Below are 16,527 nucleotides of genomic sequence, written 5' to 3' on the forward strand. Positions count from 1 at the left end.
CCCAGCACTTTGGGAGGTCTAGGCAGGTGAATCCCTTGAGGTCAGGAGTTCAAGACCAGCTTGGCCAACATGGTGAAACCCCGTTCATACTAAAAAAAAATATAAAAATTAGCCAGGCATGGTGGTGTGCGCCTGTAATCCCAGCTGCTCAGGAGGCTGAGGCAGAAGAATCACTTGAACCCAGGAGACAGAGGTTGCGGTGAGCTGAGATCACGCCACTGCACTCCAGGCTGGGTGACACAGTGAGACACTGTTTCAAAAAAAAGTTTTTTTCTTGCTGAGTTTACCAAGGCAATAGGCTATAACCTTCTAGCTGTCAAAGCTACCTCATTGAAAAATCCAATTAAATGAACAAACATTAGGCACAGAAGAGCCTAGAGATGAATAAAAAATTAGCCTTGATGACAATGGACAGTGGATCCAGCTTACCTGAACACCAGTTTTAATTGAGTTTTCTGTCAGTGCAATTAAAAGAATTTTTTTTTTTTTTTTTTTTTTGAGACGGAGTCTCACTGTTGCCCAGGCTGGAGTGTAGTGATGCGATCTCGGCTCACTGCAACCTCTGCCTCCCGGGTTCAAGTGATTCTCCTGTCTCAGCCTCCTGAGTAGCTGGGATTACAGGCACCCACCACCACGCCTGGCTAATTTTTTTTGGTATTTTTGGTAGAGACGGGGTTTCACTATGTTGGACAGGCTGGTCTTGAACTCCTGATCTCTGGTGATCCACCCACCTCAGCCTCCCAAAGTGGTGGGATTACAAGCATGAGCCACTGCGCCTGGCCGCAATTAAAAGAATTTTAACTAACAGGGTTCTATTTTCATTATGTGGTTTCCTCATAGGCCAGCTGAAGTCTCAAAGGCCATAATCATAGGCCCTGTGCTTACAGAACAACACTGTGGCTGAGAACCAAAATATTTGTGTAAACTTATCCTGCATTTACTATGGTTCAATTAAAAATAATTTTAAACTCTTGGCCAGGCACAGTGGCTCACATCTGTAATCCCAGCGCTTTGGAAGGCTGGGGTGGGAGAATTGCTTGAGGCCAGGAGCTTAAGGCCAGCCTGGACAACAAAGTGAGACCCCCGTCTCTACTAAATAAAATAAAATAAAATAAAATTTAAACCCTCCTACAACATGGGAAAGGTGTATACTAGGCTGTGTGAGAAAAGTTCTAGACACAGGTGTCTAAGTGTGGTGAGCAGGGTGTTAAGAGCTGTTCAACGTGGCACAGGGCCTGGTGCTGCAGGTGGCATGGAAATATTTTGATGGAATTGTGCTTTGATATGATGCCATTCACTTTTTTGAAGGCAAAATGGGGTGAAGAGAGGAGGCTGCTGGGGATAGGGAATTGTGGAGGGATATCTAAGTATAGTGTTACTTCCTTTAGTCTAGGTCATGTTTTCACTTCTGTCACCCACCAATAACCCATTATGATTTGTCCAACACAAGGAACATCCTACATTCTAACGCAAGTCCAGAAAAAAAAAGACAGACATAACCCTGGGCCACTGTGGGAGTTCTTTTTTGAAGGAGGCTGAGGTTGGGAGAAGTAATCCTTCTCTAGGAATAGATCATAAAGGAGACCTGCTAAGTCCAGATGGGTAGCCAGGACTTCTTCAGGCTGTAAGACCAGCACTTCTCTCTTCTTTAGGTCAGTTCTTTCTCAGCTCTCCACTCACCACGTTTTGTCCAAAGAGCTCTGCTAGTTCTTGCAGCAAGGTTTATGTTGAACGGGTTCCAGTGGTGAGGTCACCCTCATGGAAGGTTTCCATATATGACATGCCTCTGCTGCTACGCCCAAGAGCTTTCCCAAGCCCCTTTCACTGATGCTGTCCAAGAGTAAGGTCTGGCTGGATTCCCACATTGAAGGGGCAATGAAGTTTTGGTTTCTGAAAATAGAAGGTATTGTCCTTTTTGTCCAATTATAAAAGCAATACATGTTCTTTGTAGTACATTGAAAAAATTCGAAAAAGGATACGGGGGAAAAATGAACGGTCATCCCATAATTCTATCACCTACAGATAACTAAGATTAATATTTTAATGTACTTCTTATTCATAGTTTTTCTGAATACATGTATTTATGTATATTTTAGGAAGGCAGCATTGCAGTGTGGTTGAGTGTGGGTTTGAAAGTCTGACACTATTCATTTGGAGTTCTGTGGCCTTGGGCAACTTAAACTCTTTTAAGTCTTACTTCCTTCAACAATAAACTTTGCTGATTCTTAATCTAGTCCTCGGTCAGTATCAAATTATTTTAACTTATAGGTTTATTTTTTATTTTTTTAAATTTTATTATTATTATACTTTAAGTTTTAGGGTACATGTGCACAATGTGCAGGTTTGTTACATATGTATACATGTGCCATGTTGGTGTGCTGCACCCATTAACTCGTCATTTAGCATAGGTTTATAATAAGCATTATCTGGTAATAAAATTTCCCCCAACATTCTTTTTTTCTTTCACTTTTAAAACGTTATTTCACATATCTCACATTAATTTTAGAATAATCTTTCAAGTTAAAAAATGATACTTTTTAGTAGACTTGCATTTAAATTTTTGGATTAAAGACGTAGCATCTTTAAAATTAAAACATTGTCTTCCTTTCATAGAATACCGATAGTGTGTCTGTCTTTCCATTTATTTTCTTCATGTTCCTCTGAAAAGCTTTAGTGGTTTTCTTCATACGAGGCTTGCACATTTCCTGTTAACTTTGTTCCAAAGTATTTTATATTTTTAGTTGCTAGGTGCTGAATTAGATTTTTTTTTCCCCCCAATCACAAATGGCTATTACTTGTACTGGAAAGCTGTTTTCAAAGTTTTAAAATGTATCTTTTAGTGAACATCGTTGTGCCTTTCTCTTAATAGGTCTGACCATTTTTCAGAATTTATTATCTTCAGATTTCTAGGTAGATACTTAGCTTGTAGCCCAAACCTGTCTGCTTTCCAGTAGTATACTCTTTATCCTGCTTCATTGCATTGGTTAGATTATCCTTTCAGGACACTGTTCAATAATAAGAGTTAGAATGGATCTATCTTGTCCCTGACATCAGTGTTTGCTTATTAAGTATGACACTGGGTGTTATATATCAGAAGATTTATTTTATCACGTTAACGAAGCTTCTTTCTTTTTTTTTTTTTGAGTCAAGGCCTCTCTCACCCTTGTCCAGGCTGGAGTGCAGTGGTGCTATCACAGCTCACTACAGCCTTGACCTCCCTGGGCTCAGATGATCCTCCCACCTCAGCTTACTGGGTAGCTAGGACCACAGGCATGCACCAATGCCTGGCTAATTTTTTGTAGAGACAGGGTTTCACTATGTTGCCCAGGCTGGTCTCGAATCCCTGGGCTTAAGTGATCCGCCCACGTCAGCCTCCCAAAGTGCTGGGATCACAGATGTGTATGCCACTGTGCCTGGCCCTTTCTTTCCTTATTAGGGGAGTTTAAAAAATAAAAAATAAATGTTGATTTTCATCTTAAAAATTTTTTGTTATGAGAGACTCTTATTTCTGTTTGTTTCCTTTGACCTACTCCTGTGATATATTATATCAGTGGATTTCTTTTAATGAGGCCACTGTTACATTCCAGGGACAAAAATCACCAAACGCCTCAGGGCTCTCAGAGTCAGGTAGACCTGGGCTGCCATCCGACTCATCACTTTCTAGCAGGGGAATCACGGGCAAGTCCTACATGAGGATACATAATACATGCTGGCAGTTAGGATACTTTTATTCCTTTACTAGATTGATGATTTTTTTAGTGTTCTATTTAGAATTTTTGCATCTATATTATTGATTTTGGTGTGAAGTGTGTGTGTGTGTGTACACAATTTATGAGATTGTGCTCACAAAAATGACTTATGTCATTTATTTAATTTCTGCTTTTTTTTTTTTTTTTTTTGAGACAGAGTTTTGCTCTTCTTGCCCAGGCTGGAGCGCAATGGCGTGATCTCGGCTCACCACAACCTCCGCCTCCTGGGCTCAAACGATTCTCCTGCCTCAGCCTCCCAAGTAGCTGGGATTACAGGCATGTGCCACCACAGTTGGCTAATTTTGTATTTTTAGTAAAAATGGGGTTTCTCCATGTTTGTCAGGCTGGTCTTGAACTCCTGACCTCAGGTGATCCACCCGCCTTGGCCTCCTAAAGTGCTGGGGTTACAGGCGTAAGCCACTGCACCTGGCCAATTTCTGCTTTAGTACTTCTTTCTTTCCCCCTGGTTTCCTAGTATATTTTATTATTCTTTTTCTAATTTGAGTCCGATGCTTAATTCATATCTTTTGATTCTTTCTTCTTAAATAATGAAAGCATTTAGAGTTCTAAATTTCCTCCTCTGTATAATTTGTAGAAATTACAGAAATTTTAATTTGTGATATTGTATTATCGTTCATCTCTAAATAAAAGATGAATGATTATATATGTAGTTTTTCTCATTTGCCTTCCTTCTAGAGGTAACCTTCTATGATTGTTATTTATTTATTTTTTTTAGATGGAGTTTCGCTCTTGTTGCCCAGGCTGGAGTGCAATGGCGCGATCTTGGCTCACCACAACCTCTGCTTCCCAGGTTCAAGTGATTCTCATGCCTTAGCCTTCCGAGTAGCTGGGATTACAGGCATGCGCCACCATGTCTGGCTAATTTTGTATTTTTAGTAGAGACAGGGTTTCTCCATGTTGATCAGGCTGGTCTCAAACTCCCAACCTCAGGTGATCCACCCGCCTTGGCCTCCCAAAGTGCTGGGATTACAGGGGTGAGCCACTGTGCCCGGCTGATTGTTAATTTTTAATTTGCACAATCTTTAAACATGAATATTTAAAATGTGCTCACATTTGTTGCACTTTTCCCAAAAAGCAAAGCCTTACCATTTATTAATTGGATGATTTTGGACAAGTCTGTGCATTTATTCATATCTTATTCCATGTCAGGGGACTCAGTACAAAGGTGAAAAAGACAAAGTTGCTGTTCTCAAGGAGTATACTTTAGACACATAAGCTAGCAATAAACAAACAGGATGATTTTAGCTCATGACAGGGCTACACAGACAGTAACAGTGATGAGATAGAGTGATGGGGAAGAGGTGCTTAAAATGGGGTTGTCAGGAAAGGCCTCCGCTAACCAACCACCAGATCTCATGGGCTCATCTTGAGATTTAACCCAGCAAACCTCTTCTGAGCCAGTTGGCACCACTGATCTCCCTCCCCTCCTTTAAACTGTTGCCTTCCTTAATTTCTGTGACAAGATACTGGTGTCACTATCTCCTTGTCTCCTCCTACTTCCAGCTCCCTCTTTCAGCCTTCTACGCAGGCACATCTTCTTTTGGCCACCCATTAAATTAGCTGTTGGCCAGGACAACCATCCCTCCTGGCGGCTGGAAAGAAAGCTCAAGTGCAGCACAGGCCCAGCATATGATGCTGAGTCAAGTTCAGATGGCTTCCTACAAGGTGACATAGAGCTTCTCCAGGCTAGGACACAGGTCCACCTGGCTTCCTAACACATTATTCAACACCAAGGAACAGCTAAGCAATAAGGTTAAGTGCCTATACTGACTGCAAGGCATGTTACACAGTGCATAAAGCAAACATGATTCTTACCCTAATGAAATTTATATGATAGTTCAGAAACACGACTTACATAAAAGACAATATGAAAACGCTGCAAAACAACAAAAAACACACACAACAAATTGTGGGAAACAGACTATAGTTGCCACTGGAGTTCAAGGAAGGAAGCTCTCAGAGTGAACCTACCAGTGAGGGAAGGCACTAAAGGAACTGAAAGGACAGAGCCCATGGTTATGTAGTGTCACAGTGCTGGATTCTGGATCTAACAGGCTGATTGAATGATGCTGGACACACCTGTAAGTTAAGGCCCAGCTTCTAACCTCAAACAGGCTAAGGTGAACTAAAAATTGAACCCTGGATTAAGGAGTGAAGACTTCAGTGAAGAGGGCCAATGTTCTGCCCTTCCTTCATCTCAAGAAGTAGTTGGAACAACAAAAGTGGGAGGTTCAAACAAGAGTGGGCTGGAGCCAAGGGAAAATAGAGATGATGTAATTTCTTTAGGTCCTGGGTCTGCTCTGGGTCTTAGGGAGAACGAGTAGAAATTTAGAATGGTTCTTCAGGTCCTCAGTTTTCCTGCTCAGAACATCAAGGTAGACCAGATAGCTTTGGAGTCAAAGCCTAGCTAGTGCTAAAGAATGTGGATCTGCCCAAAGATTCCTCTAGCTGTATGCTGAATGGGGCAGAGGTCCAGAAGATGGAAGCAACCGCACCCCAACTGTAACATTTCAAGAAAGACAAGCAACAAATCCCTTATATCTTTATAGCATCTTTCAACTAACATAGGCCTCATATGCATATAGATGTCATTCTGTCATCATTTGAGGTAGGCATATTAGACTGATCCCATTTTACAGATTTAAAGAAATTTAGGAAGTTAAGTGATTTGCTGGTGAATGTATAGCTGGGCCTAGAAGCAAAGTCTTCAATATTCAACCTGGCACTTCCTCTGGAGAGGATAATATTCCAATAGTCCTGATCTAAACAGGATTTCCAGTGCCCCAAGCAAAGCTCCTCAGAAAAAGACATGATCCTTGACTCAGAAGTTCTACTCTGGGCTCACACGCTTGAAAGATCCTTGGACAAACTGGTCTCCAAACTCAGGTGGGGTTAAAACACTGAGATATGAGGGATGGGAGGCACAATATCAATAGCTGACTCTATTTTCTAGGGAACAACATCTACTCTGGTCCTAAAACTGTGTTCTCAAAATCCATTGGAAACATATCAAAATTGCAGGATTCACCAGACTTTCACTCATTAAAGCTTTGCTCCTAGTAGCCTCCATTCTTCTCAATCTGAATATGAAAAATTTCTCTTTCAACTGGGGTAACTAAAACCCCAAATAAGTCATCAACAGTCAAAGGGGATAGGCACTCACAATTTTAAATTCTGTGGTACCAAAATGAAAGCTGAAATCCTTGACTCTCAAGCAAGAAAATCCACCATGACACTGGCCCAAGGGAATGTTTCTCTCATGCTGCCTTTTATAGTATCTGGTACCCAAGACAATATTACAAAAGCTTAAGGGTTTCTTCTTCTTACCCTTTGGTCCCATTTAACAAGGAGTATGTGAAAGTGATCATCTGAAAAAACCTAGCTCTGCTCTGACCCCCAGCAAAGCAGCTCCTCTGATTCTCTCTGCACCTGGCCTATGGCACTTTGGTGGGCTTGTGCCTCCCAGAGCAACTGGGACATTGTTTGGCAACCTGACAATGCTTTTGTCTCCCCTCTCAGCCCAGAACACTAGGTATGGTACTTGTGCAGCTTGCAAGAGTGGAAAAGTCTTCTGGTCTTTGAGCCTCAGGAACCCAGGAGTCAGTCCCTTTAGCCAAATAGTCATTACCCTTTCAATAAAATGTCTTTCCTCAGGTTTCATGGTCCCTTTTATCCACAGTATTCCTTTCCTCTTTTCCCGACTGCTCTGGCTCCTCCTTTCTCTCTGGCCTATCCAGTCTCAGGGCTTCCTTGTGGGCTGGCTTGATTCCACGTCTCCTCCACAGAGGTAAGATGAAGACAGAGACACTTAGACCATCCTATGCAGAGTGCCTCTGCAGTGGCTAGGCTGCAGCAGATATGAAGAGGGATCTACAGACTGATTTCCTGTACCCATCTAGCCACTAAGATATCTTGTGCATAGAGGAAGAGAAAAGAAAATATAGCAGTTTGGCGATCAGTCTGTGATCAACGTGGTTGCAATGTATGATATGTCGTTGACCTGGCTGAATGTCTTTGGTGGGCAGAGACTGATAAGAGAGCTCACAATTCTTAGGTATCAAGGACCAATGCAGTGGTTGTCAACCCTGGTTGTACTTGAGAACTCTAGCAGCTTGAAAGACAAATGCAGAAACAACATCTGGGGCTCTACCCCAGAGATTCAGCTTTAATTGGTGGGGGGTAGAACACAGGCATCAGTATTTTTTAAATTGCTCCCTACGTATTTGAATGTACAGCCAAGGGTAAGAACTTTAAGTGGAAAGTTCTGACTAAAAGCTAAATTTAGATTTTCGGTAATGGGAAGCTATTGCAGGTTTTTGAGCAAGAGAGAAAACATGAACATGGCTGTAATGTGAGAAGCTTCTCCTGATCAAAGTGTGCAGAACAGACTGGAATGAAGAAATGCTAAAAACAAAGAGACTTGGTAAAAGCCAATGGCTACAGTCGAAATAAAACGTAAGAAAGCCCTAAGCTAAGTGGTAGACAAAGAATGGGAAGAAGGGGATGGATTTCCCAAAAGCACAGGACTGGGCAATTTCAGGACTGTTTAGAGCAAGGTGGAACAGCCAGGCTGCTCTGGGCTGCAGCAGGAAATGGCTTGCCCAAGCCCAACTGGCCCCCAGACCCACACACACCAAAACAGCAGAGAAGGAATTTCATTGTATGGGGAGTTATGAACCCAAGAGAAGAAAAAGAATATAGAGAACTGGGCTCTTTCAGGGTACAAGTTCAAGGACCACTAACCTAAGCAATAAAGACTGAGACAAAATTTAAAAATGAAGAAAACTTTATGCATTCACAGATTCTCCCTCCCCCCACCTAGAATTCTGATAAAGAATAAATCACTCTTCTCCTAGCCAAAGTATTTACTCTCCTGCCCTCACTCGAGGTGTCACAAATGACACCATTAATTCTAGGCCACCTAGAACACCAGGCTCAGCTCACAGAAAAATGCAGTATCAATTGCCGCTTCAAGCGTCTTCCTAGGTATTGCCTTAGTCAGAAAAGAACAGCCAACACAATGAAATTGGTAGGGTGGGGTGGCTGGGAAATGTAATCATTTATTGGAGTGTAACCTGGTATTCCAAACAAAGGCTTCATTATCCTCAGCCAAAAGCATGGAGGGCATAAGGACGAAGTGAATGGTTGACCCATTTGAGACAGCACCAAAAGAACAGAGATGACTTCACAACACCTCTGGAAGACGGCAACAGGCAGATAAAAAACAAGGAATAATTAAAAGTGAACTGGGACACACCTTCAGTGTCAATATATCTCAAATTCCATTTTTCCTTCACCTTTCCAAAACAACCACACCTTTTTTTAACCTGTTTATACAATGCTTGATCAAATGGATCACTCTGAAGCACAAAAACATAAGTTAATTGTTACTTTATTGTAGAGGAAAAATATCCTGAAATATTTGTTAAATAACAATAATTCCTGACAAAATCATTCTTCGGGATGTGTTAGCCAAACCATCTGGTCAAATGGAGTGAGCTGTCCCTCACCCCAGTAATAAGCTCCATTCATATTGCCATAAGCCACAGGAAAATCCAAAAGATTTTCTAAATGGCTTCCAAATTTCTGCATAGATGCCCTTATTGAGCCCAGAGGTAAATATAAACAAACTGAAATTAGAGAGAAATTAGAAGGATAGCTGAGAGGAAAATAATGTTAACAATTGGTGAATCCAGAAGGAAGGGTATATACGGGTTCATTATACCATTCTTTCTTAATTTCTGAGTAACTTAATTTCTGAGTTACAGTTGCTTTTGCACCCAAAAGAGAACATGGTGACCATGTTCTCTTTCTGACTTGCCTAAAAAATATGTTATTTCTTTTCAAACCTGAAACACAAAATCAGCTCTTTCTCAGGTGATGCCCCCCTTTCCACTGTCTACAAAAACTTCCAAAGCTTTCTAGAAAGCTTAAATTAAGGGGCTACAGTACACTGATATGGTTTTGTTGTTCTTGGAAGGTGTTGGACTCAAACGCTCATCGAAGGTCTGTGATGGTCACTGCTCTGTCCACAACAGTCACGTGGCTGCAGCTCTGCAATAGGAAAAAAGAAAGAAAGGTGGAGTCGTAGAAAATTCTGAAAAGTCTTTTTTTTTTTTTCTTCATATAGGGTCTTGCTCTGTTGCCCAGGCTGGAGTGCAGTGGCACAATCTCGGCTCACTGCAACCTCTGCCTTCTGGGTTCAAGCGATTCTCCTGCCTTAGCTTTCCCAGTAGCTGGATTACAGGCACGAGCCACCATGCCTGGCTAATTTTGTGTTTTTAATAGAGGTGGGGTTTCGCCATGTTGGTCAGGCTGGACTTGAACTCCTGGCCTCAAGTAATCTGCCTGCCTCAGCCTCCCAAAGTATTGGGATTATAGGCATGAGTCACCGTGCCCGGCCTGAAAATTCATTTTAAAAAACCGCTTTTTGGCTGGGTGCGGTGGCTCACGCTTGTAATCCCAGCACTTTGGGAGGCCAAGGTGGGCAGATCATGAGGTTAGGAGATCAAGACCATCCTGGCCAACATGGTGAAACCCTGTCTCTACCAAAAAAAAAAAAAAAAAAAAAATTAACCCGGCGTGGCGGTGCACACCTGTAGTCCCAGCTACTTGGGAGGCTGAGGCAGAATTGTTTGAACTTGGGGGGCAGAGGCTGCAGTGAGCTGAGATCGTACCACTGCACTCCAGCCTGGCAACAGAGTGAGATTCTGTTTCAAACAAAAACAAAAAAATCCTTATTTAAAATGTTCATTCTAGGCTAGTGGTTCTCAGTCTGGAAGCCAGACTGCTATTTAAGTGGTAGTTATGGTAAGAGTCTGGGACTCATTACTACCACCAGTCTCACCTGAAGATGGAATCAGTGTTTGCCCATTTACCTTTGTTTATTTTTAAAATGTATATACATTCTAGACTTATTCTTTGATGCCTAAACTTGGGAACAAATAGTGTCATCCCTAAAATACACATTAATTTAAAAGAATTACTGAATTCATCACAGTTTTTTTGGCTATGATGTCACCCAAATAATAAGGTATATCTACTGTGACATGGTGAGAGAAGAATCCTCCCTTTTGGCATGCAACAGGGGTCTTTATAACTGAAAACGTGGGCACTGGTGCCCCAGACCTTTTTTTCTGATTGTGTAGTCTTTGTTTCAACATCCTAGTACTTAGACATTCCGAGGCAGACTGATCTATTTTTGAACAGATTTGTCAGAAAGTTCTTCCTCACGCTTAGCAGAAAACCATCATTCCATGAAGTCTTTGTTTTAGTGCTAGGAGTGACATGAAATATACCCAATCCCTTTTTTTATACATCAACTCTTCTAACACTTGAAGTCAGCTCTCAGATCCTTCCTGGGGTTTCTCTTCTAAGTATCTCCAGTTCCCTTTAAGTGCCAAGGTTCTTAGTCCTCCATATTGCTCACTTTTCTCTGAACCCAAAAGAAATAATACTCCATGGCCAGCATGGAGTAATGCAACACCATCAAATCAGATTGCAGGGAAAAATGGAAACATACTGATCTTATCATCAACTAAACTTTTTATTCACAGACCACAACACAGGGAAAAAAGAACTTCGTAGGAAGGTCGTAAAGCCCCTATGATTTAAGCAAAATTCTACAAATATACTTAATTTACCTATCTTAAGTGGCTTCTCTTTTCCTTTGCCTTCAAATCTCTTATTGAAGTATAGGCTTAGAAAGTGACATTGATGAAAGGAAAAAGTAACATTTAGTAAGCCAGCGACTGCATTAGGTACTTCCTACACATTACTTCATTTAATCATCTCAAGAACCCTATAAAGTAGGTGTTATTATTATGCCTATTTTATAGATGGGAAAACTGAGGCCCAGGAAGGGTAAGTAGCCCAATCAAAGGCACACAGTGGCAGAGCTAAGATTCAAATCTATTCCTGTCCCACAGTGCTTCTCATGTACGTCCTTACTATGGAGATCTGGCAAGGTAAGTGACAAGGCTGGTCTTCTGTGTGGATCCGAAAGGATGATGCATTTCATCAGCTCTGACTGTCCTCCCTGCTTGAAGCACAGCCCCATTTTCTTCTATATAGATACGTACACAGAACAGAGGTGGATCCTTGCTGTGTGGATGAAATCCTTTCTGGCGACAGGAAGAAATCTCCTCTAGTCCATGGTCAGTTAGTTTAAATAATCCAGTTCTGAAATTAAAAAAAGGCAGGGTAAGAGTCAAGCAAAGGTGTCCCTCCATCCCAAACATATGCACGCACACACACACCAGCATGCACACTCACACAGCAAGGCAGAGGTCATTGTGAGACAGCTTCTGTAGGATGCTGCCTCACAGGTCTCTTCTCTGGTGAATGAATCACAGTTAGAGAATGATTCATTACTGCCATCACACTAGTTTTGCTGGAGAATTCATAGTAAATAATCAAAGTGGGAGTAGAGACAGGATTTGGAATTAAAAAGAAGTGCATTCTGAGATAATGTGTTTGATTTTGAAACTTTCTAATCCAACATAAAACTCTTGACATTCCTATCGCTTCAAGTCAAACACTTCAAATTTCTTGTAGACTTTCCTTAGAAAAGCAACTAAGTTGTTACTTGGGTATCTTTTTGAACAAGGATGATAGATTAATCATGATATGCGGCTTAAAAGAAAGCCCTTTAGAATAACCAACTTACATTACAATCTATGTATTTTACAAAGAACAAGTCCACAAGAATAGACCTTTTCCCCTGAGGCTTTCTTCCCTACTACCCCTTGAAACACCCAGAACCATGCCCTCTATACTCACTCTTGGAACTTGGGGGAGCAAACAATGGCTACTGACTCTGGCAACATCATCTGATAAGAGCAGTGAGTGTGTAGGTCGACACTGGAGAGAAACGCAGTCTGTGTGGGGTGAGTCTGAGGAGAGAGAAAGAGTCAGAGGACTCTTAGCAAGGATATATGGTAGTCCCTCCTTATTTGCGATTCCCTTTCTGAGGTTTCAAGCTATCCATATCAACTGCAATCTGAAAATATTACATACGATAAGATACTTTGAGAGAGATCATCTTCACATAACTTTTATTACGCTGTATTTTTATAACTGTTCTGTTTTATTATAGTTGTTGTTAATCTCTTCCTGTGCCTAATTTATAAATTAAACTTTATCGCAAGTATGCATGTATAGGAAAAAAACATAGCATATATAGGGTTTGGTACTATCTGTGATTTCAGGCATCCATTGGGGGTCTGGGCTTATATCCCCTGAGGATAAGGGGGGAGTACTCTGACATACAACCAAGCCTGGTCTCTGAAGGGAGTAAAGCCAAACAGTTCTCAACAGCTGGGCACAATCTCCTTTGTAAGTAAGAAGCCACCTGCAACCATGAGAGGTCCACTTAAAGTTCCTAATAAGTAAGGAAGCTCCTTTCCAGCACTGTAAACAAATATTGCTTAACACCAGTATGTGAAGAGACTCATAATTTATTTCTATTTTTAAGTTCAAGAGACTTACTATACAACATGGTGACTACTGTTCATCACAATGTATTATACACTTGAAAACTGTTTAAGAGTAGATTTCAAGTGTTCTCACCACAAAAAAGTATGTGACATAATGCATATGCTAATTAGCTTGATTTTCCCATTCCACAATATATGTATACATATTTCAAAACATATAGACTATTGTTATTTGTCAACTAAAAAAATAAAAAACAAAAACAGGCTGGGCATGGAGGCTTATGTCCGTAACTCCCAGCACTTTGGGAGGCCAAGGAGGGCAGATCATTTGAGGTCAGGAGTTTGAGACCAGCCTGGCCAACATGGTGAAACCACATCTCTCTTAAAAATACAAAAGTTGGCCGGGCTTGGGGGCGGGCACCTGTAATCCCAGCTATTCGGGAGGCTGAGGCAGGCAGATCATGAGGTCAGGAGATCAAGACCATCCTGGCTAACATGGTGAAACCCTGTCTCTACTAAAAAAAAAAAAAAAAATTAGCCAGGCGTGGTGGCACGTGCCTGTAGTCCCAGCTACTCGGGAGGCTGAGGCAGGAGAAGGGCATGAACCCGGGATGTGGAGCTTGCAGTGAGCCGAGATTGCGCCACTGCACTCCAGCCTGGGTGACAGAGCGAGACTCCACCTCAAAAAAAAAAAAAAAAAAAGAAAAGAAATAAGGAGCATAAACAATTACTGGAAACTGGAAGAGCTGTCTGTGGTGAAGGATACAATGAGAGAGGGGAAGGGGATGAAAATAACTAAGGAAATGAAATAACTTAGATTGCACTGTCCCCAGCAGACTGACAACTAAACAGATGGGGATTTGTCTGAAGAGCAATCGTGGGGAGATGCCACAAGTGGGGTGGGGGAGATCCCACTTCAGTTCCTGGGTAGGTGGATGTATGCCCTCACTTACATTGTGCAGAACCATAATTCTGAGATTCTGTAGAGTGTCCGATGAATGATAAGGTGCTCTTTTTCTAATGGAAAGCAACAGCGTTAAGCCCAGGCAAGTGCATGCCGTCCTAGCTCATGGTTATAGATGACATACCAAATAACCCACCCACCACATTTCATCTAATTCACTCAGACAACCTTTTCAGGGAGAGAGCTCCCAGAGGTCACCGAGGCTGTACTGGACAAAAGTAAACTGATGACAAAGAGGCTTGGAACTTTCTGGCTTCCCTTGTTTGAAGGCAGTGGAAGATGTTAGGCAGCTTGAGCACTCAGGGGGAAGGGGGAACTGGAGTAGGCAGACAAAAAGGGAGGTAAACACAAAGGGGGAACTTTCTTCTCTGTACTACTCAAAACAGGGATTCTGATCCCACTGGTTTAGAAGATCTAGGGTACCTGATGGGTTTTGGAATTCCTGGTTGGATGAAAGACTGTAGGCTGCAGAGCCTTGATGTGAGAAGGCATCAAGACATTGGGCCATTAAACTAGTAGGGTATGGAGAGGACCCAGGGACAGAGCTCAAACCTTCCATCTGGGGCATCATTGGGGAAAGGTACTGTTCCACAGTGTTAAAACTCAAAGACCACTGCAAAGTGGGAGAAAAACAGAATTCTGAGGCTGGAATAGACAAGGCAGAAGAATTCATTGCTGTGCCACATTCCAGTTAAACAAATTCTGACCTCTCAAAAGGAAATCAAGATCTAGGTTCCAAGTGTGAAGAAAAGGCTTCCCTGAGGTTGGTGTGTGCTAGCCAGGAGATCAGTATGGTGGGTCTTGTGGGGTGTGAGAACTAGCAAGGGGAACCCCATCTCAGATGACAGCACACAGAAACTGGCTTGGAGACCTCCTTCAGGCGCATACCTGCTGCACAAAGATCACCAGATAGTAGGAGTGGAGACAGGAAAAGACATTTGCGTCTCAGGGTTGGAAACAGAAGAGGGGGTTGTTTGTTGATATTTCCTGCTCTGGCTCTCCTGTTCTTGAACCAAATTGGAAGAACTCAAGGACTATGATGTTGGATTCACCCAGGGATCCATGGAATCAAAGGTGTTAATGGGATTGTCATGATGGGCATTCATGGACAAGGTAGGTGGGTGTCCTCAACAACTGTGAATGGCACGCAGTGGCCCTTGGAACTTTTGCTAGGGAATTTCTTGTATCTCCTCTAAGAAGTGTTTCTCTCTGGATGATTCAGGCTTTGGTTTTTCAAGAGACTCATACTTTCTAATTGACCATCAAGACTTATTTGGTTCCTTACAAGGTCTCTTCATACCATTGAGTCACCCATTCTGGAACAGATGGTACATACCCAATATTTCAACGTGGTGGAAGTCAAGTACTTAGTAAACCACAATTAGACGAATGATTCTTCTCTTCCACAGAGGTGTTAAAAGGTCAAACATGAATCAGGTTCTATAGGCAAAGGCTGTCCTATAGCTAAAGCATCATCCAAGGAAGATATGGGAGGTAGGGGACTACTTGAATTTCAGTGGATAGTTAAACCATACAAAGGAGACCATTCCGTTTGGAGGGAGAACACAATGCTAAAATTTGAGGTTAATCAGTTAAAGCATCACCTAAATGTGCATCCCGATTATTTGTTTCCATTGTTTGTTTTATTAAGCACATATTTTATATGCAAAACAGACAACTATATAATGACTTATGTTCATCTTAGAGGAGGTGTGATCTTAGGTAACAAAAATGGAAAAAGATCTAGCGTGATTCAAAAAGACAACCAACCTTCACTGACAGAAAAGCACAGACAATAAAGACATGCAATTTACTAGCGTTTTCAAACCTGCTGTCCAAAAAAACAAATCTCCTGAGGAGCTTGACAAAAGCCCAGACTCCTGCACCCCACCCCTGGAAAGAAACATCATGAGGGAACATTTTTCTTGAAAGCTCACTAAGTGATTCTTATGTGCAGCCTCATCTGAGAAGCACCATTCCACAGGGTGCTGTGATGAGCTCACTGTGGAAGAAGCCTTCAGGACAGGAACGTGTTAGCTGAGTGCAGGCAGCAAATCCACACACAAGTCTTCATGGGACATGTAAGGACTTCAGTGACCACAAAGTTTCTACCTGATGAGAATATAATCCTTTAGGCTGCTAAAGAGCAGTGACCTGTGCCAACACCACCTTCCATCCCATGGTTAGAGTCCAGGATTCTAACTGGGAGCAAACGTGGGTAGCCAGAAAGATAATAAAGAGACATAAGCAGGGACTCAGTAAACAACTATTAAACGGAATCAAAAAACTTTGCTGTGATCCCCTGCTCCTCTCTAACTACTGTACCTTCTCTCCCTCTTTCCTTTCATAGTCAAGT

The 16,527-nt window shown here is 41.9% G+C and overlaps 1 protein-coding gene across 12 annotated transcripts in view; it reads right to left on the reverse strand.

The window, feature by feature from the left end:
- STAMBP (STAM binding protein) overlaps positions 1-16,527 on the reverse strand; it is a 45,935-nt gene that overhangs the window by 1,691 nt on the left and 27,717 nt on the right. For 5 of the 12 annotated variants that reach the window (XR_008497367.2, XR_008497372.1, XR_008497368.2 and 2 more), the window contains 4 exons: positions 12,552-12,664; positions 11,852-11,951; positions 9,723-9,824; positions 1,681-1,890 (listed from right to left, as the gene is read on the reverse strand). Coding sequence is in view for 7 of the 12 variants with exons in the window: in XM_063649342.1 (XP_063505412.1) it covers positions 11,720-11,951; positions 12,552-12,664 (345 nt within the window). In the remaining 5 variants the exon portion in view is untranslated. Of the gene's footprint in view, positions 1-1,680; positions 1,891-9,146; positions 9,825-11,297; positions 11,952-12,551; positions 12,665-16,527 lie in introns of those variants that run through there. The other 7 variants (XM_054473459.2, XM_063649343.1, XM_054473479.1 and 4 more) reach the window with 3 other exon arrangements.

Source organism: Pongo pygmaeus, chromosome 12 (genome assembly GCF_028885625.2).
Source record: "Pongo pygmaeus isolate AG05252 chromosome 12, NHGRI_mPonPyg2-v2.0_pri, whole genome shotgun sequence".
Taxonomy (NCBI): domain Eukaryota; kingdom Metazoa; phylum Chordata; class Mammalia; order Primates; family Hominidae; genus Pongo; species Pongo pygmaeus.